The sequence below is a fragment of the Microplitis demolitor genome, chromosome 10 (assembly GCF_026212275.2).
Source record: "Microplitis demolitor isolate Queensland-Clemson2020A chromosome 10, iyMicDemo2.1a, whole genome shotgun sequence".
Classification (NCBI taxonomy): Eukaryota; Metazoa; Arthropoda; class Insecta; order Hymenoptera; family Braconidae; genus Microplitis; species Microplitis demolitor.
The window spans coordinates 10,632,426-10,658,489 of NC_068554.1; the positions used below are offsets into that span (position 1 = coordinate 10,632,426).

Sequence of the window (26,064 nt, forward strand, 5' to 3'; positions counted from 1 at the left end):
ATGAAAGTGTCTCTGATGAGGATTATTTTTTTGCTCAGCTAGTCTGGAACAAATTTAACATCAACACACTAGGAGAGTACTCAGATTTATATCTTAAAACTGATGTACTTCTTCTAGCAGATGTGTTTGAAAATTTTAGACAATGCTGCTTCAAAACTTATAATCTAGACCCGTTACACTACTATACTGCTCCTAGTCTATCTAATGATGCAATGCTAAAATACACTGGTGTGGAACTTCAGCTTTTAACTGATCCTGAAATGATACTTTCCATTGAGAAAGGCATCAGAGGCGGAGTCTCACAGTGTACAAACCGATATGCTGCTGCAAACAATCGGTACATGGGTGAGGAGTTTGATCCAAGCAAAGCTGTATCATATTTAATGTACTATAATGTAAATAACTTGTATGGTGCAGCAATGAGTATGCCACTGCCGACTGGTTCATTTGAGTGGGTGGAAAATGTTGATGATAATGTAAATAAATTTTTAAATGATAATGATGATACAGGTTATATATTAGAAGTAGATTTTTTGTATCCAGAAGATTTACATGAGCTTCACAAGGACTTACCTTTGTGTCCTGAGCACTTTGTACCGCCAGGATCCAAACACTCAAAATTATCAACAACTTTGTATGATAAAAAAAATTATATAATACATTACAAAAATTTAAAACAATGTCTAGAGTTAGGATTAAAATTAACAAAAGTCCACAGAGTACTAAAGTTTAAACAATCACCTTGGCTCAAATCATATATTGATAAAAACACTGACTGTAGAAAATTAGCAAAAAACGAATTTGAAAAAAATTTTTATAAACTCATGAACAACGCTGTGTTTGGTAAGACTATGGAAAATGTAAGAAAGCATAAAGATGTGCAATTAAAAACCGAATGGGAAGGTAGATATAGTGTCAAAGAATTGATATGTAAACTAAATTTTCATAGTCTTACCATGTTTGATAAGGATATGGTAATTGTTGAGATGAAAAAAGTTAGTCTGTTTTAATAAACCTATCTATGTGGGCTTTTGTATTTTAGATTCGTCAAAAACATTTATTTACAATTTTCATTACAGTTATGTAAAAAAGAACTTTAAAAATGATGAGTCTAAATTAATGTACACAGACACAGACAGTCTCATCTATCATTTCACTGTACCAGATGTCTATAAAATCATCAAACGTGATATCTCAAAGTTCGACACCTCTGACTACCCCGCTGATAATGTATATAATATGCCATTAGCCAATAAAAAAGTCCTGGGTCTGATGAAGGATGAGAATAATGGTGAAATCATGACTGAATTTACTGGACTCAGGCGAAATTATATGCATTTAAAACACTTCAGCACAAAAAGGCTAAAAATCGAGCAAAGGGGGTCAAGGGTCCTACTTTGAGAACCATCACGTTTGATGATTTTATGCAATGTCTTGAAAATCATGTTACATTAACTAAGAAACAATATTTAATTAAATCAAACAAGCATAATGTGAAGACAATTGCACAAAATAAAATTGCATTGAGCTGGGCTGATGATAAGCGCCAGCTCATTGACGGCAGCCACGACACCCTACCATGGGGCTATAAAAATAGTAATAAAATGAATGTAGATAATGATAATGATGATAATGAGACAATAATTGAAAAAAGAAAACTTATGTAAATAAAAAGAAAACTAATGTAAATAGTTGTGAATAAAAAATAGAGAACTTATGTAAATTATTTCTAAGTTTTTGTAAAATTAGATTTAAAGTTTGAGAATAAAAAATGTATATATACAATTAAAAATTTGGTTTTTATTTATTACAATAAAATATAAGTTTTACAGGTCTGATTTATCAATCCAGGTGTTGTGTGAGCTGTCGAAGCCGAGTCACTTTACATATAATTTATTTCCACGTTTTTTTATAATTTTTTCTATTAGATAGACGTCTGGATGCTTGACTTTGTTGAGTTCTTCTGCATAAAATCCACCTTCAATTGGTTTATCCTGACAGTCTACAAGTTTGTATGTTGTTGGATTTTTATTCTGCACTGTCTTGATTGTAAAAATCTCAGTGGTCCAGTTGGGTGTGTAGCCTTTTTCAAATACATGTTTATACTTGCTGATTCGAACTCTGTCTCCAACTTTGAATTCATTTTTTAGTGCTTGCCGCTGAGCTTGAAGAGGTTTGTATAATTTTCCAAATATCTGCTTCTCATTTTTAGCAGTTACATCAATAGGTTCCAGTTGAATAGTACGATGTTTTCTAGTATTATATTTGTGTATCAAATCTTCCAATATATCAATCCACTTACAATTTCCACGAGCGGTGAATTGACGCTACATGTTAGTCTTAAGTGTTCGATTAAAACGTTCGCATTTGATGCCTTCAAGTTGCTGAATTTTTAGTACATGTTGATGTTTTTACGTTTCATAAGTTCTTGAAATTCTTTATTATAAAATTCTTTGCCTTGGTCAACATGCAGATTTTTTGGTACACGTCCTTCTTGAAATATAGATTTCATTGCAGTAGTGACATCACTGCCACTTTTACTTTTAATCGGTACAGCCTAAGCATACTTTGAAAAAATATCTATGACAGTTAGGAGATATTTGTTTCCTTTATTAACTGTTGCGTAAGGAATCATTTTAACTAGATCAGCTTGCCAAGTTTCATCAAGTGCTCATATGTCAACATGACGACGTTGATAATTTCTTCGTGCTGGTCTGTGCAGCTGATACGATATGACAGATTTTTTGTCCTCCATTGTCAACAAGAATTTTAGCTTCCAATTCTTTTATTCGCTGTGTATTTCTAATTATTAATTCTTTTCGTGACTTTATAAGTTTTATTATATTTTTTAATTTTTGATTTTCTTTTTTTAAAAGCGTCACAGCAGAATCCAGTGTTACCACTTGAGAGTGCAAGTGTGAAATGATCTCTGACTGATCATTCGTCATACTATCATACAATAGAGACAGCTCTTTGTGTACAAGATCACGTGTAAATTTTACAGTTGCTGCATCACTGTCTTCAGCTGGTTTGCCAACATGACACAGTCTCTTGCTCTCAACATCATACTGTCCATCAACAGTTATTTGAAATCCATGTCCAGGTGGCCCTGGTGGTCCACTGATTGCAGCACCAGTTGGTAGCGAACGTCCAAAAATATCTGTTATGTCGGCCGCTTAAATTTTAATTAATTATCCGGGATTTCTCCCTTTGGTAGCGATAGAAAAATTTAGACGAGCGATTTGAAGGTTGCGGACAACATTAAAGAATACGAGGAAGAGGTATCTTCCTATAATTTATTATTTATGGTGGATCTTTTACTTCGAAGTAAGAACCCAAACGTCTCCGAAGAGACTAGTGATCTTGTGTTGAACCAGTTATCTTATGAAAGAATAGAATGTAAATCTTTCACCTACCTTACGATGTTTCTTTCTTCCTAGTCACGGCAGGTTAGATCCCTCCAGAACGTTGCAGCTCACTAAGCTTCCTCCTGTAGGATTTGGTTGGATGGGCGCGGCTGGGGTTGCAGGATGTAAACTTATGTGCTACTCTCGAATGAAACTCGGAAGGCTGAACTTATGGTTTTTCGCTTTTTATTTCTGATTTAGCTACAATTCACTTGTACACTGAATCCTTTACACAAATTTTTAACAATCGATATTTTAAGAATATTGATTATTCTCGGAAATTTTATAAGATTTTTATTTTATATTTAATGCGTCCTTTTTACACACCCTAAAAGTGATTTTATGCGCAAAATAACTCAGACCGAGATGGAATCGCAAATACACGTAATTTGCGTCACTATTTCAATCGGGCCGGAAGTTTCTATCAATCTGTGAGGATTTTTAATAGATAAAGAGGTCGATTATTGCTTTTTCAGCGCCTAAGCGGAATCCTGCAATAATTGACTGCAAAAAGATGTCAATTTTAGAATGCCTTATTGATTATTCAACGCCGAAGCGGATTCCTGCAATAAGGTTCAAATAGAAATTATAAAAGATCCTCTTATTGACTTTTCAACGCCTGGGGCGGAATCCTGCAATAAGAGTGCACGAAAGTTCGACGTTCGAATATTCGCGGACCGTAAGTTAGAAGAACCGACTAGCCAAGAGCTATGGGTGCGCAGGCTTTTTATAAACTTTGATTTATTGATTGATAAGGAATTTTTAATTATTGTCATTGGTGGAAGGTGACGACAGTTTATTAATTGTTCGTTGAACTTATTGCAGTTATCCTCCCACTATTCTTTGTCGCATAAAAAGGTGGACTAAGCTGACGCTGCGTTTTCGCGCGCTTTTGAAAAGAAGAGCTCTGTAATAATTATTTTAAATAATTATTAAAATAAAATAAAAAAAAAATAATTGGGCATAACATATCGATACTCATTTTTGCTCTTATCACTTCAACAGTCGGCAAGTAAATGGCATAGCTTTGATGCAGCGGCTGCTAATAAATGTTTCCTGCTTCTCGTAGCTCTTCGATAATTGATATAATTTCGTTGGTGTGACTTGGATTTCCAGCTGCTTGAGATGCCATGAGTAAACGAAGACGGTCAACTAGTTTATTTGGATCATCCCAGTAGACATAATTCATACGTGCTTTTTTCTTTTTGGCAATCATAAAATCTGGTAATCCTTTACCTCTTGATAAGTTTGCATTTTTAGCAAGAAAATTAGCAATATAATTATAATACTTGATTGTCGAGTCTTCATAAAAACTACCATCTGGCTTATAATTTTTTCTATGAGAGTTTGTCATCTTTATAATTTCAAGATATTTATTTTTATCATTTTGTGTGATTTTCGAATCTTCAGGTGATTTTTTAAATAATAATTCCAATAAACCAGGAGTCACTGAGTAATTTTTATTTTTTATATTAATCTCAGTATCATTAAAAGTTATTTCAGAATCACCAATGTAAAAATCATTGTAACATCGACGGACACCATATCTCAGATCTATATCTCTACTTTTTTTATACACTTTAGATAAATAAGACTTAAATTCACTGCTAGCTGGTTTAGCAGGGGTACTTGATGCAGCAGGAAATACTTGTGTTTCTTCCAGAGTTCTGCTTCTAGCTTCAGAGATAATACTATCATAATTACTTGCATCATCAAGTTCTGTATCATTATTCACTGTTGAATTATTTTTTTTATTTCTCCTTTGACTTCTTGTTTGATTTTAGATGATTCGACTAGACTCTGCAGAGGTGTGACAATAGGCTTGAACATTTCACCCATTGTCTTCTCAGCTGTGTCTTTACCCAACTTGAGCATTCTGTGTTTCCGTCGGATAGCATCACTAGCCTGAGATATCTGATGTAAGACATCTCGTTGCTTTGAAAGTTCCTCAGTCTTCATGTTGATGCGTTAGAGTTCACTTAATCTCTGATTACTATTTATCAAGTACAAGTTAATCTATACTAATAAAGTAGTCGAATCCTTTTCTATATCTTCCAGTATTTAGCTCACTGTCTTTGTCAATCACTACAAAACCATATTTACCATTCCAACATGCTGAACACAAATCTTTGAATAAATTTTATGACATGTCAGTATTTACATGATCATCATACACATGTTTCAAGTTCATCTCATCTTGACGAAAGAGAACTATAAAATTCACATTGTCACGTATCAAATGTTTAGGGACACGCGTATAAGTCTGACAGAGATAAAAACTGTCAACATCTGTATGTCGACCCATACAAAAGTATGCTCTGATATGATCTTGTTTTTCACAAGCAACATCATCAAATATCAACAATGAGTTTGGTTTTGCATCTTCCGGTTTCAGTACTTCTTCAGGCTCATTAAATGTAAAAAATTCAATACCTTCTAGTGGTTTAAGTAGTGATTCTAAAAATTTATATTTCGGCTGGTTCAGAGATTTTGAGTAGAGATAGATATTATCAAATCTCAAGCCGTTGGGGTGTATGATGAGTGAGAGCAGAGCATTTGTTTTTCCACAATTTGATGGCCCACAAAATATAGCACGTATACTGTTTGGCAATAAAGCACCGTGTCTCTCGACTTTTTTCACTCCTGTACCTTGAACAATTTGATCAAAATTTATTACTGGCAACTTGGCCTCTTGACTTTTAAACTCCATGTTGATAGTTTGCGATCACAACATTAACTCACTCAGCGAGCTTTAAGTATCAGGTTTTATATCATTTTAAGTTAGTCATGATGCTGCTACTATAGAGAGCAGACGTATAGAGACCAGTGGTAGAGCTTTCGTAAACAGTATAATCAATAAGCTACCATTTGAACTACATATACCTGGATACCAGTACTGTGGACCAGGCACAAAGCTAGCCAAGAGATTAGCTCGTGGAGATCCTGGAATGAATCCTCTGGATGCTGCGTATAAAGAACACGATATCGCATACTCGTATAATCGTGAAAATTTGGTGGCACGTCACGAGGCTGATCAAATACTTACTGAGAAGGCGTGGCAATGTTATCAAGCAAAAGACGCTGGTATTGGTGAAAAAGCTGCTGCGTGGAGTGTAAATAGAATCATGAAGATGAAAAAAAGATTCGGTATGGGGTTGAAAAAGAGAACAGCTGGCAAGAGAAAGCCTAGCAAGAAAAAGCCTAGCAAGAGAAAGTCTGGCAAAAGAAAGACTAGTAAGAGGAAGACTAGTGTGAAGAAACAAGTAGTACCAAGACAAGTTGTCACGGCTGCCAAAAAGTCTATGACTTCTGGAGGTGATCCAATTAAAGCAGCGTTAAAAGGAGCTCGTCAGGCAGTTAAAAAATCTGGTGGGAAAAAAAATATCCGACTGCTACGAATTTTACCAGTTCCATCGAAAGTTGGTGGTATACTACCATTTTTAATACCACTTTTTGCTGGCTTGAGTGCAACAGGAGCTTTGGCTGGGGGTGCTGCTGGTATAGCAAAAGCTGTGAATGATGCAAGTGCAGCTAATAATCGATTGGAGGAGAGCAAACGACATAATTTAAAAATGGAACAAATATCCATGGGTAAAGGTTTATACTTGAGACCTTACAGACGTGGTATGGGCTTATACTTGAGACCATATCCGGTAGGCAGAGGATGCAAGTCAAAAAACAAGTAAAGCTACCACATCAAGCACTCACAAACATTGACTTACTGAAGTACGCTAAAGCTCTAAAAATTCCAAACTTTCGTGGTGTTTTTATGAGAAATGATTTACCTGAAACTGGACCAAGAAAATATGAATCAGCTATTATTAATCTTGATGATAAACTCGGACCTGGTATTCATTGGGTTGCATACAAGAAAAATAATGATACAGTTATTTATTTTGACAGTTTTGGTAATTTACAACCACCACAAGATCTTACGGAATATCTCGATGTTGGTAGCGTGAAATATAATCACAAAAGATATCAGGATTTTGATACAATTATATGTGGACATTTGTGTCTCAAATTTCTCACTGGACAACTATAAATTGATGTGACTCTGTGTGCAACACATCAGTCATGGCTGAGCCATTCACATTAACGCTAACAGGATCCACATCCGAGTTGGAGGCCAACTACTTCCCTCCAATAGAATTATCACCAACTAAAAATTATGTTCTGGGACTTGTAGAGTTATTAACATTTAATTCAATATTCAATATTGACGTTGGTGCTAATAAATTCTATGTCTTTTATCTTGTGGATAATATTGATATCGAAAAAATTGACACAAATAATGTTGATGAGAAAAAAATAGTCAAGAAAAAAAGAAACGCAGCAATAACTACAAAGTTTAATGACAATATCTCAGTGACAGAAAATGACTCAGTGAGTGAAAATAATATAGAAGCTGAAAAATATGGAAATATTGAAGAGAGAGTCTTGACGATACCAACGGGAAGTTACGAGATAACTGACATTGAAAAATATATTCAAAAGAAATTACGGAGACTCAGTATCAGCATCAAAGCCAATAATAATGAATTGAGAAGTGAAATTAAATGTGACCAATTTATAAATTTTACGCCTGAAGATTCTATTGGTCAACTATTGGGATTTACATATCAGAAGCTGATGCCACATAAAACTCACTCATCAGATTTACCAGTAAAGATATTAAAACTCAATGCTCTGAGAGTTGAGTGCAACATCACGTCTGGTGCTTATATAAATGAACACAAAGTTCACACTATTCATGAATTTTTTCCAAGTGTGCCACCAGGATATAAGATTGTTGAATTGCCATCTTACGTCATTTATCTACCGATCGCCGTACAAGCAATAGAAAATCTTAGACTGAGAATTGTCGATCAAGACGGAAAACTGGCTAATTTTAGAGGTGAGGCGATAACCATAAGACTGCATATAAAGTCTATAAAATAATAGGTATTGTGTATGAGACAAAAAGTGGTGCTGGGTATAAAACGACAGCAACATGGTCAAGCAACATCAGTCACCGAGTACCTCACAAGGTGTTAATTCATCAGAACGCTCAGTTCCTGCAGAGCCTAGGAATAAAATTACATGGAAAATTAAAAAAATAAAAATTTATTTTTGTTGTTTGACGTGTACACGACCATGGCAGCGGAAATCTTAAATATTCAACGACAAATCATTTTTGATGAGTCAATTGCGCACTATGAAGCGCATGCTCATCTCCCGTATGCTTCATCAACATTTAACAACAGCGATGAAATAAGAATTGCCATTCAACATCAAGATTTGTGTCTACTCCCAAGTAAAAGTACATTACATGTGTACGGAAAATTCACAAAGTCCGATGGTACAGCTGTGAGTGTAACTACTCACATGGCCAACATGACAGTATGTCATATGTTTGAAGAAATACGCTACGAGCTCAATGGTGTTGAGATTGATCGTAACAAAAATTTCGGCATCACAAGCCTCATGAAAGGATACACGTCACTGAGTCCAGCTCAACAAAATACACTCGAGAACTCAGGCTGGATTATGGATAAAGCTGTCAACAAATTATACAATGACAATGGTTACTTTGATGTATCTATACCACTGAGTCTTTTGCTAAGATTTGCTGAGGATTACCATAAAGTTGTCATCAATGCAAAGCATGAGATGATTTTAATAAGATCAAATTCTGATATGAATGCATACATTGTGGCTACGCCTGCTGCTGGAGCTCATGCTGAAGCTGTTAAAATTACGCTGCAAAAAGTCGAATGGATTGTACCATATGTGACTATGGCTGATAAACAAAAAATTGAAGCTTTGAATTATATTACAAGTGATCCTGCTATCTCAATCAGTTTCCGTGCTTGGGAGCTGTACGAGTATCCACTATTACCTAATACTTCGAAGCACATTTGGGCTGTCAAAACATCTACGCAGCTCGAGAAACCACGTTTTGTAATCCTTGGATTTCAAACAGCAAGAAAAAATGATGCAACAAAAAATGCCAGCGTATTTGATCACTGCAACATCAGAGACATAAAATTATTTTTAAACTCTCAGAGTTATCCTTATGGGAATTTAAACCTCAACATTACAAACAATCAATATGCTCTGTTGTATGATATGTATATAAATTTCCAAATTTCATACTACAACTAAGAATCTGAGCCACTGCTAACAAAGAAGAAATTTTTGGAACAAGCACCACTGTATGTTATCGATTGCTCGAAACAAAACGAATCAATAAAATCTGGACCAGTGGACATTCGTCTGGAATTTGAATCTACAAATCAATTTCCTGCGCAGACATCAGCTTATTGTCTCATTATACATGATCGCATAGTCTAACATAATCCTATAAGCAGCATCGTACGAAAACTAATATGAAGACTGTTAAGTTTAATCTAACGCCAACCATATATTACATGTATGTATGGAGATTTGCACACAAGCAAGCAAGAAGAGGCGAATGGGAACAAGCAGCAAGAGATCGAGAACGATTTAAACAAAGAATTAATAAATTAAATATAATTATTGAACCTGTATTAATTAAAAAACTTACATGTATAAATGAATAAACTTTTTTTATATTGATATACATTGTTTTTTATTATTTATAACCTAAAATATACATTTAAGTCTTACATAACCTGAAATATTTTTTTCATTTCACATAACCTCAAATACATGCTAAACTATAGATGTTTTTTCTTAACCTCAAATATACATTTAGTCTTACATAAAATATAGTTTTTTTTTCTTAACCTAAAAATATACAGTTAGAGCAATCTTTTTTAAATAGATATGCAAAGCTATCAGGAATATCATCATGGAATATATAATGATCCCGACACCTTTAATAGCCAATCAATTTTTCATTATTTTTTAATTCTTCTGGTAGTTTGTGCCAAGCAAAATCGATCTGCTGGGTTGCATTTTCAAGGATAAATGTATCATCAAAGCATGCGATGTCTCGATCATCCATACAAAGTAGATTCCCCAATTGATTGAAGATCTGAACTGATTTCTCGTAGGATGGTTGAATTCCATAAAAATGCCAGGACCATCTCTTGAACTCTTAAACATTTTGAAATGCACATGAAGTATCCAATTTCTTCAAGTGATATGCATAATATGGACATTGATATTTCAAGTAATCATTCTTTTGATAGAATGTGAAAAATTCCTTTTTTTCTAAATCAATAATTGGTACAGCAGCGTCGATTAGATCTTCGAGCCATTTCTTCTTCTGTTCACCTTGTACGTAATAATATCGTGTATGTTTGACCATAATTTCAAGAATGTCTTTCAATAATTCATATGGTAGCAATCCAGCTATCCATTATATTGCATGTTGATGTCCACAGTGATCAACACGTTTCTGCATTACAGCAACTTCAACTTGATACACAGGTGGTTTAAAAAACCAATGTTCACATCGTGCAAGTCCATATGTACACACTTTATCACAAATATCAGTAGCACACAGTTCTTTTATCACAAATCTCCCATCAGGCATCTCAAAACCCACATAATCAATTATTAGTTCCATTATTGCGGTTTGTTAGCTTTGAACAATGACTTAGTTAATATAAATGTTATTTCATGACACGCTTCTTCGTAATCTTTGCGATCCTTGAAGCTTAACAATAATTCTTTCCAATGAGACAGTTGTATGTTGATTTCTTTCATTGGAATTGCTAATTCTTTGTTTCTTTCTTCATTCACTTTCCTAAAATAATAGGAATCAGGGATACTAGCGTCGTTGTCGAAAATATCACTTTCGTCGCTTATGTCTTCGAACTCGATTTGAGCCTCGTGGTAACACTCATCAATGCATACATGAAGTCTATAAAAGTTAATGATTAAATATTTATAGTTAAATTAATTAAAGATTAATAATTTTTTTGTTTTCTTTATTAATAATTCTTACATACTTTAAACCTTGAGGACCCATTTTTATGATTTTCCAAGTATACGTAATTGTAGTTTTTCCGTTTTTTCACTAATTTCAAATAGATTCTTTGCTAAATTTCTTTTTTCAGCACAGCCTGGACACGATACTTCTCGCGCACTTTCAATAATTTCAAGATTTCTAGCAAACGCAATAACATCATTGATAAATTTTCCAATATCCTCAGGAGGCACGTCACCAAATAACGATTCAATAATATCGTCGAGGTTATCGGTGTATAGCCGGTTATGTAAGAGAAAAATTCTTTCACTTTCACTGAATTTTTTATCCATTTGCACAAGCCGTTGACTAGAATGTTTCTCGATGTAGACTGACTGCTGCGAGCTCTCGAGCTCAGCGCTCAACTCAGTATCCCCACTGTAGGGTGAAAACAAGTTCAGACTTGTTGGATGACGTCATCATCTAGAAAATTCTACTGCGCAGTTGAAAAATGTTACTACGCAGTTAGAAATAGAACAAAGGAAAAACCAGTTCAGACTTGTCAGATGACGTCATCATCAGTAAAAAAAGGGGGAGAGAAACTATACCACTAGATGGCATGCTCTTGTATGCTTCTCGCATGTACCCTTACATACCCTAGTTTCAATATATTAAACTTTAAATCATAAATTTACGTGTACATATTGCATTAATCAGAGTAGGCAACGCTAGTGTCAGCTCTGAAGTTAAGCACAAACATAATGCCAGAACCTGTAACCTGATAGGCATTCCGAGAACTCATTCTAGTCATTAATGAAATTGTATATAATTTTACATAAATTGTATATTATCAAAAATTGTATATATTTCTTTCAAAATTTCCGACTAAAAATATACACAAGGCGCCAATTATTATAACACGAGCTCAAAATGGTGGATAAGAATTCAAAATGACGGACAATTAGCATCAAACGGGCCCCAGATATGCTGAACTCGGTCGGTAAAAAAGGCTGCCTATAACACGAAGCAGATGCCAATTAGCATCTAAACAACGTCAATTAGCCTCAATATGATGTCAAAAAGGCCCCAGATAAGCACATCAACACATTACCATCAATAGACAACATACAGTCCATCAGTACAACAGATCAAGTCCTAAATGAGCTCACAATGATGCCAATTAGCTTCAAAATGATGTCAAAAAGGTCCTAGATAAGTACACCAACGGCCGACACGTTACCACCACTCGATAACTTACCCTCAATCGGTAAAACAGGATACATCAGCAGCTGGCATATTACCCGCGGTCGATACAACAGATCGTGGGTTCGTGTCTATAATAAGCCAGAACCTTCCTTGTCTATCTACTTTTAGTTAACTTGAATCCAACTAAATAATTGTATACTTTATTAATACTAATTTTTTCCGTCATAATTTAGGTATTTTTTTAACTGTATGAATGAATTATTTTAATATATTACGTAAACAAATAATGTTGTTGATTTTTTAATTATTTATCTAGAGAAACTATTTATCTGCACTCATAGCAATTAACAGCAAAAATTAACCTCAAAAACTGAATAATATAATTGAAGATATAGTCAATATAGTAAGGCCCTCCAAGAAGAAATTTAATTTATTGAAAGCTCAAGTGCATAGCGATTAATCAAAAGCGCCTCTATTGTGAATAATTATAAAAAAGTTCAAGGTCAAACAGCGGTGCGCTTACAGTGCCTCCTTTTTGCAAGATTTCGATTTAGAATTTCACATCTTCTTAGACAAAAAAGGAGTTAACTCGCCGATCTCTGCACTAGCTATTATATAGTACAGATTTATCATTGCCAAAAATAAAGGAGGAAAGTGCACAACAAAACAATCATGCAAATAATTATCTTGCTGTATATAAACATGAGAAAATATTTATTATTCTCTCAACATTTAATGAAAAAAATTCTTAAATGTTTTATACTTTTTAACCTATGGATTTTATGAATTTCATGAATGGGACCTTTTTTGTAGAGAATTTAATTTCCTACAAAATTATCGTTCACTTTTTTCTTCGTAACTATAACCGTTTAGCCTTTACGTGCAAAAAATATTTTTTTTTTTTTTAAATATGACTCCTATCTCGCACAAAAACTGAAATATACGAGTTATAATAAAATTGTCGTGAGCACATTTAAAGCGCAGCTAATTATCTACAAATCACCCCTATGGGAATTTTAATGCCGTGAAATGCCGCCAAGTTATAGGGAATAAAATAAACCTAATATTCCTATGTATTTTAAATGAGAAAACTTCAAAATCAAAATAAAAGTACTTAGACGTAAAATTAAGGGCTAAACTTCCGGGGAATTTTTTTTTTATGTGTACAATGATATTTTGCTGTGGGAGCGAAAAAAAATGTTCGTTCAAAACGAACCACCCTAATATATATATATATTAAATGAGAAGAGGTGTTTATGCCTATGTCACGATTAAGAGCCGAAAGCACATATCGCAAGGAAATAGTATTTGTATGTGGGAGTTATAGGCATGAGTCTCCCATTGCAAACTGAGGTGGTTGCGAGTTAATAACTATAAGAGTGTAAAAGATATGAGGGTTGGCAGAAAGTGAACTTTCAAAACGTGTATACGATTAGTCGAGCCAAATGGAAGATATATTTTTCGAAAATTTTCAGCATCTCCCTGACTTTTCCGTAGTTCGCAGTTAGTTGAAAATGAAGGCAATCCTTGTTCATTTTGACTCGTTGCAGTCGATTTTTGAAGGTCCGTTTTTTACACCTAAATTCTTAATCCGTGAATCAGATATTGTTAGTACACTCATATATTTTCGTATAAATGTATTACTAAAACCTTGGATTCACAAACTAGCTTTGAGTTAATGGGGTTAGGAACAAAAATATACATATGGGGCATTCCACGCCAAATCGACCACTTTTGACCTCGACTCCTTTCGATTTGGCTGAAAATTTTTTCCCTTTTCTACCCTATAAAATCATTTCTCAGGAAATTTTAATATTTTTTAACACAACAAAAAAAAAGTTATGAGTTTTTCAAAAATAAGCCTTTTATTCTTTTAAATAGCTATAACTTCTTCAAAAATTGACTAATTAGGACGTATTGTTTTTAAAATTTTTGTCTTTGAATGTACTTTTCAGAAAAAAAATACAAGAAAATTTTAAGATGATAAACTCCATGAAATTTTTGGCTTTTTCGAAAAAAACCGCCATTTTCTTAGTTCGCCAATTTTTATTTTTTTTTTTTATTACAAAAAAAAAAAACTTTAATTAAATCTGCAATTTTTCCCGCCAATCTCAGAGTAGGCGGCCTTTTCTTTTATTTTTTTTTATCAATTGAAAAAAATTTTCGCCCAGTTGAGCTTATTTTACAAAATATCACTCTGGAAATTTTTGAGAATTTCTCGACGACTTCAGAGTTTGAAAAATTGAGACGAAAAAATTAATTAAAACTGGTAATCCTCGAAAGAATTTAGATTTTTTTTTAAAATGTTAGAAAAAAAAAATAGAACATACCTATAAATAATTTTATTGTATTTTTTTTTAAACTACACCTGAAAACGAAGAAATGAAAAAAAACTTGCCCTTTGGTTTATTTTTGACCAAGTCACAGGCATTTGAAATAGCGATATGCGTTAGATTAATTTTTCGAAAGCTTGTCACTTGGTCAAAAAAGAACCAAAGGGCAATTTTTTTTTTCATTTTCTTTGTTTTTAGGTGTAGTTTTAAAAAAAAATTACATTAAAATTATTTATAGTTATCTTCTATTTTTAACTTTCCGCCAAGAAAATTGCAAATTTTCAAAAATTCGGGAAGTTATTGGTTTCAGTCCAATTTTCGAAATTCGAAATTCTAAGAGATCTTGACGTTTTGAGATTCTAGGAAGCTAACCTGACTAATTTCACGATGATGTCCGAGTGTATTTATGTATGGAAATATCTGTAACTTTAGAACGGATGAACCGATATTGATTTTCAAGGTGTCATTCGACACGGCTCGATGAATTGACTCTGAAATCAACTGGGCTCTGAAGCATCATAAGCTGCGTCGAATGCCACCTCAAACATAAAAATCGGTTAATTCGTTCAAGAGAAACCGCTGTCGAAAAAGTTACAAAAAAACAAAAATTTTGAGTATTCTCAAAATCGTTCAAAAACGACTCAATAAATCAATTTCAAAATCTGATCAGAACTCAATAAAACGCGTCGATTGCCACTTTGACCGTCTCAATCGGTTTATTTGTTCGGGAGATATCGTTTGAGAAAAAATCGTAAAAAACGTTTTTTTTTCGAAAACAAAAGGATACAAAATTATTTTCGAGCTCAAAGAGCTCGGAAATATATCTATACTAATGTTTTCGAGCTCTTTGAGGTCGAAAACAGCGGGAAGTTTTGGGGCTGGCCCGCAGGGGCAACCGACAGACCGATTTTTTTTTTCGATCTCGCAAGAAAATTTGTTGGTTTACGATGTTTTAAGGAGCCTCTCCAAAAATGAGCTCGATAAAAATTTTTTAAAAGGTCGCACACGAATTTTGAAAATATCAAAAATGATTGAAATTCGGATTTTTTACCTCTAAATTTATTCTTCCCTGATTAAAAACTCCAATTGCAACTGATTGAAAATGTCCTATCAGATTGAATCGGAAATTTCTGATTGTCATTCAATCAGTTTCAATCAGATTCAATCGGAAATTTCCGAATGATTCTGATTGAAAGTCAATCAGAAATTTCCGATTGACTTTCAATTAGTTTCAATCGGATTTAATCAGATATTTCCGGAAGGTTTCGATTGTAAGTCAATAAAAAATTACCGATTCCCGGAGAAAAATAATTTTATATATTATTAATTGGTAAAAAATTAAAAAATCAAATATATTGAAATCTACGTTGAATCTATATTAACAATTGGATTTCATGTCATGAAGTAATATAGAATATGCTATATTACAACCAAAACTGGCACTTGTCACTCTGTCAAAGAACAGAGAAGTGCTCGTATCAGAATTGCTTCCAAGTCTGAAATATAATACGTGTGAACTACGTTTTTTACTAGGGACACAAGTGGTAGGCGCTATCTAGTGGCGAGCACCGAACTACTCCCACTGCTATTGCCTAGGACTGGTGAATTTCTTCTCCTCTACATATATCTTTTCTCCTAAGAAATTTTTCTCTTGGTTCAAGCAACTTCTTTTTCTATTAGTTGGAGCATACGAAAATCCTTGCGTTAAACACCTCCATAAAGAAAATTTTTTTAAAAAATATAAGTTAAAATACAAAAAATATATTTTAGAATTTATAAAAAATCAATCAGAAAACTATTTTTTAAAGAGCTTGACATTGAAATAAAAATAACTAGAAAAAAAGCGAAATTTTGAAAAACATTATTTATAATAATTCTCGAGAAATGGAATCACCTACACAAAAGTTTCTATGAGATTTTCTGATAAAACTGATAGTTTCGCCGGAAAAGTAAGAAGATCTCAAAATTTTTTATAAATTCGACTTTAAGCTTAAATAACTTTTGAACAGTTAGATTTATCAAAAAATGATGAGACTTTTGTTGTAGAGCATTCAATATCCTACAAAAATATCTATCGTGCATAATAATTCGTTGATTGGCTTGTAAGTTGGAAAATTCTAAAAAATAAATAGTTTTTTTCCCGTGTTATTTAAATAGAGAATAGAAAAATTGATTGACGCAAACCGTAGTATTATTATAAAGAGCTTGGATCGGTACTGAAATTTTTATTTTTAGGTAGACTTTCAATTTTTGGATACCAAAAAAAAGAATTTTTTTTTTTTTTAACCAACTTAATATATATATATAATTTTTTATTGATGTTTCCTTTTATTTTCGTGATAGTTTTAAACTCGATCAACACAGTTTTTTAAAAAAAGTTTTTGTATAATCCTGAAAAACGCTTGTTTTAACTTTTTATAAAATTGATTAAATTGGAAAGACAAATATAATTCTATACTCGGATATTTTAAGAATTGCTGAATTAATGATAAATGAAATTCATATCTGCCTAAATTTTAATAATTATCAATACTATCTGAATTGTTATTTTCCGATTGAATCCGATTGAAACTGATTAAAAATTGTCTGTCGAATTTAATCAGAAAATATTCGATAAGTGAATTATTATTTTCTGATTGAATCTGATTAAAACTGATTGAAAATTTTCTGTCACATTTCATCGGATTCAATCGGAAAATAATCGATGAATGAACTATTATTTTCTAATTGAATCCGCTTCGTTTGAAACGAAATTTTTTTTTCTAGCCGACACAAAAAAATTTTGTTGTTTATATTGAGAAAAAAATTCCTTGAAAATTTCAGCTCTTAAATTTAATTTAAAGTACTTTCTCTCGAGTATCAAATTTTTCCATTTTAAAAGTGTATGTTAATTGTATAACATTTTGTTTAAATTGTAATAACATAGCCAAATTTTAAGCTATCGTTTTGAAACCAGTTTTAATTTGCAGAAAATTTGTTGAATTTGAAAGTCTATAAAACAAATTGCTCTAACTCGATCTATGTCGATTCTATCTGCTCCGAAAGTCTAGTTTTCACTTGTTTCATATAATTCTGTTAATAGTGAAAAAAAAAACGGCTCATCGTGCAAAAAAGATGCATAGCACCCATCTTTTAGAAAATTTCGTCCTCCACGGAATTTTTCATTATAATTCCCTGCTAAATGAATCCGAGAGATTCTTATAGTTGTATGTATAAGGCGCTATACTTTACCATATAGCAGTTCTCATAGAACTCATTCATTCTCATAAAATCTCTATGGGAATGTATGAGAATCTATGAGATTTTCTACATAGGGTGATATTGCTAAAGTGCACTGTTTATAAGATACAATCAGTAGAACATTCTACAGTAAAAAGGATTTATACTATATCAAGCTTACAATTTTTACTGTCTCATGTTAAACTACTCGTATCTCATAGATAATACGCACATCCTTATCAAAAATAAACGAAGGCCGCCTCGTTTGTCATCTACCGTTAGCATTGATTCCAGCGACGTTAGCGAGACGCTAGCCAGTTCCTCGTTTCATTTTTACTAAGGACTTCAGCTATATATCTAGCTCATCCGGAAGATAGTTAAAAATCAATTAGAACATTCTGCACTGAGAAATAAAAAATTGATCAATCGAGATAAAATCGAGAAATAAATCATTATTTTCCGATTGAATCTGATTGAATTTTTTTCATTCAGTTTTAATCGGTTTCAATCGGAAAATAATTTTTTTAAAATGAATGAATCTGATTGAAACTGATTGAGATATTTCAATCGGATTTAATCAGATCCAATCGAAAAATAATCAAAAATTTAAATTATTATTTTCTGATTGAAACTGATTAAATTTTTCTCAATCAGTTTTAATCAGTGTCAATCGGACAGTAATTTCTAGAAAGTTATTATTTTCCGATTGAATCTGATTGAAACTGATTGAGATATTTCAATCGGGTTTAATCAGATTCAATCGGAAAATAATCGAAAATTAAAATTATTTTTTTCTGATTGAAATATTTCAATCAGATTTAATCAGAAAATAAAAAATGTTTTTCTCTGATTGATTCTGATTGAAATTCACTTGGAGGCCTCAAACGCTCCCGAACATTTCTGATTGAAAATTCGTTTCCGATTGAAACTAATAGAATTCTAATTGAGTTTCAATCAGATTCAATCGGATTCAATCGGAATTTTTAATCAGGGATTATTAATACCAGCACTTTAATTCAAACTCGGATTGAAACGAACCCAGTTTGAAAAAACTGGTCCTTAATAAAGTCTGCTTAACAAATGCTAAGAACAAATTAATTATACATATATATATATATATATTCTAAAATATATATTGATGAAAATGTTTACAATTTATTGTGTAAACTCATGTGCTACAACACAAAAATATACATACATACTAAAATATATATTGATGAAAATATACACAATTCATCAAAAATTAGAGATTTATAAATTTATTAAAATTATCAAAAACGGCGCAAGCAAAAATTTAGAAATTTAAAAATGATAACTCAAATATTAAGCTCAAAGATTTTTCATGGAATCGGTACAGAATGATGAAAAATTAATAAAGAAATTGGTAAATAACAGATGTAATTGATATTTATCTATTATTAATAAATTTAAATACGAGAGAGGTTAAACAGGCATATAACACCAGTATAGAGACACGGTTGACTCGCGCCGCCACGTTCACACATATGTATATATATATTTATCTCGAAAACAAGAGTCTGGTATTATTAATCAACAATATTTAAATGAATTAGCTTATGACACTGATAAGTTAACCGAAGAAGTGATAAAAAGTGTTCCGATACTGAATAAAGAACAGAAAGAAGCATATGAATCTATATTGAATAGTGTCGTTTCTGATTCTGGACGATTGTTCTTCCTTGATGTTCCTGGTGGAACGGGAAAAACATTCTTGATTAATTTGTTGCTTGCGAAAATTAGAAGTGAAAAAGTATTGCTATTGCTGTTGCTTCTTCAGGAATTGCGGCTACTTTAATTGACGGAGGCAAAACAGCTCACTCGACATTTAAATTACCTCTTGAAATGAATCATTCTGATAATATTCTATGCAATATTTATAAGCAGAGTTATATGGCTCACGTTATCAGAGAAGCAAAACTGATAGTATGGGATGAATGCACTATGGCTCACAAAAATGCTATTGAAGTTCTCAACAGAACTCTTAAGGATATAAGAAATAGTGACCGAATAATGGGTGGAATAACTGTTGTTTTAGCTGGTGACTTCAGACAAACTTTACCTGTTGTACCACGAGGTACACGTGCAGATGAAGTCAAAGCCTGTCTCAAATCCTCAGTTTTATGGCCTCATGTTAACGTACTGTCTTTGAAAATTAATATGCGCGTTCATATACAACATGATTTGAGAGCAGAAGAATTTTCAAAGTTACTCATTGATATAGGGAATGGACAAATTTCAGAAGTTGACGGACGAATAAGTATTCCGGATAACCTAGGTGATATTGTTGATGATTTAACTACATTAACTGATAAAATATACCCAGATATCAATAAAATTGGAGTTAATTGCTCTTCATGGCTAAAAGAAAGAGCTATTCTGACTCCAATGAATGATTCAGCGAATAGCATTAACAACTATTTTATAGAAAAGCTATCAACTAATCAAATGAAGTATAAATCTATTGATACAGTCGTAGAAGTTGATGATGCTGTCCATTATCCTGTCGAGTTCTTACATACACTCAATCCACCCGGAATACCATCTCATATTCTCAATCTTAAAATTGGAGCACCAATAATGTTACTGCGCAATTTGAATCCTCCAAAACTATGTAACGGTACCAGACTACAAGTGAAAAATTTACATAAAAATATTATTGAAGCTACAATTTTAACAGGTAAACATGAAGGAGAAGTCGTATTTATTCCAAGAATTCCTTTGGTTCCATCTGACTACCATTTCAACTTCAAACGTCTACAATTTCCTGTTAGGGTTTGCTATGCTATGACTATCAATAAAGCGCAGGGGCAGAGTTTAAAATTAGCTGGTGTAGATTTGAGACATGATTGTTTTTCTCATGGTCAGTTTTACGTGGCATGCTCAAGAGTCAGTTCACCGGACAACTTGATTATTCTTCAACCAGAAAAAAAGACGAAAAACATTGTTTACAAGGAAGTTTTAAGTTTGAAACTGTATAAAACTGTTAATTTTATTCATTGATAAGTATTGAGTGATTGTTATATTTTTGTTCATTATGAGAAATAAATTTTTGTAAAAAGTTAAAACTTAATTTTTTTTTGTTGTGTATGCCTCCTGGGGATCCCGCAACGTTAAAGAACGGGGACGCATTCCAATACACAGTACCTCATGGGTGATGCGGAAATCTGTGGATGACAAATGCATTGACTGGTACTATTTTTTCTGACTAAAAATTTTAAAAATTCACTTCATTCATCGATAAGAAAATATACATTTTGTATTCAATATAAGAAACAAAGATTAAAATTAATAGTGTGCCCAGCGAAGCGGGCGGGTGGCTGCTAGTATATATATATATATATATATATATATATATATATATATATATATATATATATATATATATATTTATATATATATGTTTGAACATGTACTTGGCGCGAGACACGACCGTGTCTCCGGATATATCGAAAATATATCCAATAATACGAAACTGTCTCCTGTTACACTTACTTCCATCTTTTCTTATCTTAAACCAAATGTCTTTGTTTGACCAGCGGAAGTTTATGCAATTACTACCTCTCTTAGTACAAAGATAATTGTTTCATACTTTTTATAGTTACATATAAATGTGTAATATGTATTTTCATATTTTACTCTGATGCATGATAGGTTTCTACAGCCATAATTTCATAGAAAAGTACTGACATCTCGTATAAAACAGCGATATCTCAAATTTTGAGATATTTAATTAGATTTATTTCGGAAACTATTAGCTCTACAGTAATGGACTAAAATCATATTTTTTGTAGGGAATAAAATTCTCTATAAAAAAGTTTTGTGCAATTTTGTCTTAAAGTTAGTGGTTTGCGAATAAAATAAAAAAAAATCTATGAAATTTAATCAAAAATTGACTTTAAGATTTTTTACCAGTGAGGCCAGTTACAAAACGTAAAATAGCTACAAGCACTTTTAAAGAGAAAGGATTCTTCTGTTATTTCTGCCTAATAGCGACTTAATAACTTGCAATGCCGCGGAATTACAGATAATTAAAAAAACTATCAAAATATACATGTTAGTTAAATGGGAAAATTTCAAATTCATTTAGCGAGTATTTAAAATTAAAATTAAGAAATCATCTTTGGTGAGAATTTTTTTTTACATATTTAGAACATTATTCCGTCGATGGACGAGAAAAAAAATAGTCGTTTCAAATGAAGCATCCTGTTATATATATATATACATATATATAAATATATATATATATATATATATATATATATATATATATAAATATATATATATATATATATATATATATATATATATATTAGGGTGTTTCGTTAATAAAAAATCGTTAATCTTTGTTGATTAAAAAAGCAAAATATTGTTTTTTATGCTAAAATAAAAATTATCACCAAGTTTGCGCTCTTAATTCCAATCCTAAGTACTTTCCATTTGATTTCCAAGATTTTCCGTTTAAAGTACACGTAAATTAAATCACTTTTTTTTAACTTTTTAATACTCAGCTGCGTTTTATGATATCGACGCGGTTTTAGTCGTAAATTGTAGGATATTTGGTGTTTTTCAAAAGTGCCCCTAGTAACTTAGTTGTAATTCCAGCTGTTTCACTTGTGTCCGCTGTGGAAGTCATTTTTCTTATGAAATTGACCTTTATTGGCCTGCAGAACGTAAACCGATGAAAGTACATAAAAAATGTAGGTTGGAATTTTGTAAGAAATTTTATTCCTTTCAAAAAAAGTCCTTTGAGTCAAGTCGCTCAAGTCGATAGTTTCCGAATTATAATGATTTTAATAATTTAAAAAATAAAATATCACTTGTCATTTTTTTTTTAATATTATATTTTTCAAATTATTAAAATTTCTATAACTCGGAAACTGTGGACTTTAGCGACTTGACTCATAGGACTTCTTTTGAAGGGAAAAAAATTTCCTATAAAATTCCCATTAACATTTTTGGTGGACATTCATTGGTTTACGTTCTGCAAGCCAATGAAGGTCAAATTGATACAAAAAATGACTTCCTTAGCGGACATCAGTGAAACAGCTAGAGTTACAGCTACGTTACTGTGAAGCACTTTTGAAGATGAACAAATGCCCTACAATTTGCGACCAAATCCGCGTTGATATCATAGAACACAGCTGAGTATTAGAAAGTTATAACGTTCTCTACTATTTTACGCGTCCCACGGCGGAGTGTGGTTGGCGCTCAATAGCCGTTACGGCTCTCCGTTGGTTGAACAACTGAAAATAAAATAATAACCAAAACCCAAAATGTCCCACCTGGAGATATCCTGAATCTCCCTGGACAAGCGGCTCTGCTCAGGCTGGGTTAGACAACATAGTTGGGCGCCAGTTCGTGTGCCCCACGAACAAAATTAACTCGAAAATAACACAACGGAGAAAAATGAAAGTGAAAATAAAATGAATAACAGGATAGCGATTTCAGATTTTAGGAATGAGGATAGCAAGAAAAGATAGCAGTAATTAAAATAAGAATTAAATTAAATACCACCGGGTTGATAACCATTCGTTTTAAATTATCAATTAATAAAGTAATCAGTCAAATATATCGCATACTCACATAAACAATATTCGGAAAAAATAATAGTAAATCACTTACAAAATAAAATAATAATAATAGTATGCGCATATAAAATTATAACTCACAGAAAAATAATAATACTGCACAAACATTAAATGTATTGTACAAAAATATATCTGTTAATAATTAATAGTTTCAATTGCACGTGACCATAAACAAAAATTATCTAAATATAATCAATTGCTTCTCTCACAATAGCAAAGTTACACGCCAATGAATTTACCAAAGGTACTTACAGTCGTCGTTGTAAAATAGCCAGCGAACAGGCTCCATTGGGTTATTATTATCAAAACTCGCGGAACTCAAATATTATTTTATGACAATGGTAATGCCGAATCAAATGGCAACGATGTCAAAATATTTATGCACTAACTCAGATAGCGTCTTAAAATAAATCTTATTATACAGCAGCACACCTTGCCCGTACAATTGTTTATCCACGTCTGACCATGGCAGCACGTGAGTTTCATGCCGGCCCCTCGACCGGCCATATTGTATATATGTATCTCATTTTAACCAATGGAGAACTACCTGTGTCTCATGTTAATTTCAAATAATACCAACGACAACGTACCCGATGTCAATTGTGAAACTTCGCCAATTCCCGACATCAAATGCCCAATTACTCCTCGTATTACTAATTACCAGTACCATAAATTGCTGAATCCATTGATGATTAATGCATGATAACTCTAAAATTAATTTATAATATAATAAATTTGTTGTTGACAACTGTTGCGTCGCCACGCATGCGCCGATCAACCACAATAACTACACGCATATAAATAAAATGAATAATTATCTCCCAGCGTCCTAAAATCTAATTGTAAGATCAACATGATCAGTTAATTTTACTGAATTCATCACAGTTTTCACCTAATAAATCCATTAAGTACAAGTAGCGTAATAATTAAATTAAAAGTTTACATATAAACAAAACAATCATAAAATCAATGAGTGGAGAGACGTGTGAGCAGCGTGTGCTACCATCTGTTGCTCACCGACCTGATGTGAGACTGCCGCGATATTTATTCAAATCTTGAAATCTTGGAAATCCTATAGAAAGTACTTAAGATTGCAATTAAGAGCTCAAACTTGGCAGGAATTTTTGTTTTAGCATAAAAAACAATATTTTGCTTGATGAGCAACACAAAAAATACTTTCGCCGGAAACGAAGCACCCTAATATATATGTATATACATGAATTATCATAATTTATGACTTCATATAGGTATTCTTTTATTGTGGAGCCTGAAAACCGGAGATAATAAAATAATCATTTCTACACTCATTCGGATTTATCTTCTATATTTTCAACTTTATATATACAGTTATATCGGTGAAGCATTGTCAACACAAACCAAAAAGTTACAAGTAGCATTATATAACAGTACCTGGTATGAAATGTCACCATTTATAGCTAAAGATTTGATGTTTATAATAATGAGAACCAGTTATCCATTTCATTTAACAGCAGGAAAAATTTATGACATGAATACCGCAAATTTCAAAGATCTTGTGAAAATGATGTTCTCATATTTCTCCGTTCTACGGCTAATGTTTATAGAGTAATGTATATTTGAATGGATCAGTAGGTAAGGAGCTCCGTATATGAGAATATTTTGTATATTACACCGATTATTTTGAAAGTTGTTAGGTTGAAATACAACATATTGAATAACAAAAAGTGAACTGTTTTTTTTATACACCTTTTTTAAACATTGCTATAATAATAATTTAATAAATACATGCTAGGGCTAGTTGGTGGTTAGGATATTGGAAAAATACGCATATTAAAAAATATGAATATATTTTTATTTGTCGCATCATATAATATCACTGAGTTACAAAATTAAATCGTTTATTTAATTTATTAATACTGTTAATTGTTAGAGCTCATGAATACGTTATTAATTGAATACAAATTATATAATTGAGCTCAAGTAAATAATTGAAATAATTGAGATAGTTAAATTAAGTCTAGTTGAACACTGAGTTTATCGCAAAATTGGCATGAGAATAAGTAACATGAATTCAGAGGTTACTGAGCGAAGTTAATAATTGAACACTTAATGATTATTTTTTAATAGCTCTAAATGCATAAATATTTGAGTTCATTGAATTCGGACAACAGTGATCACTCAATTTAATTAACTTGAATGAGATCTTAATAAATTACACTGAATTGAATTTATTTGTTGAACATGTGGTAGCTACCAAGCGAGAATTATCTTTTTGATTAACTGAAATATTGAGCATAATGATAATTAAAAAATTATAATAGTAAGTCTTTTATTTTTATGAGCACTTGAATTAATTATTTAATGAATAATAAAGCACCTGTAGTGGTTTCCGTTGAAGTAACCTCTCTAGAAACGTGGCTGTTGATTAC

General features: G+C 32.2%; 1 protein-coding gene across 1 annotated transcript in view; it reads left to right on the forward strand.

Moving 5' to 3' along the window:
- LOC106693259 (uncharacterized) overlaps positions 1 to 25,244 on the forward strand; it is a 78,993-nt gene extending 53,749 nt beyond the window's left edge. The window contains exon 3 of the mRNA XM_053742638.1: positions 24,904 to 25,244. Within this exon, the coding sequence (XP_053598613.1) occupies positions 24,904 to 25,244 (341 nt within the window). The remainder of the gene's footprint in view (positions 1 to 24,903) is intronic.
- The last annotated feature ends 820 nt before the right edge of the window (positions 25,245 to 26,064 follow it).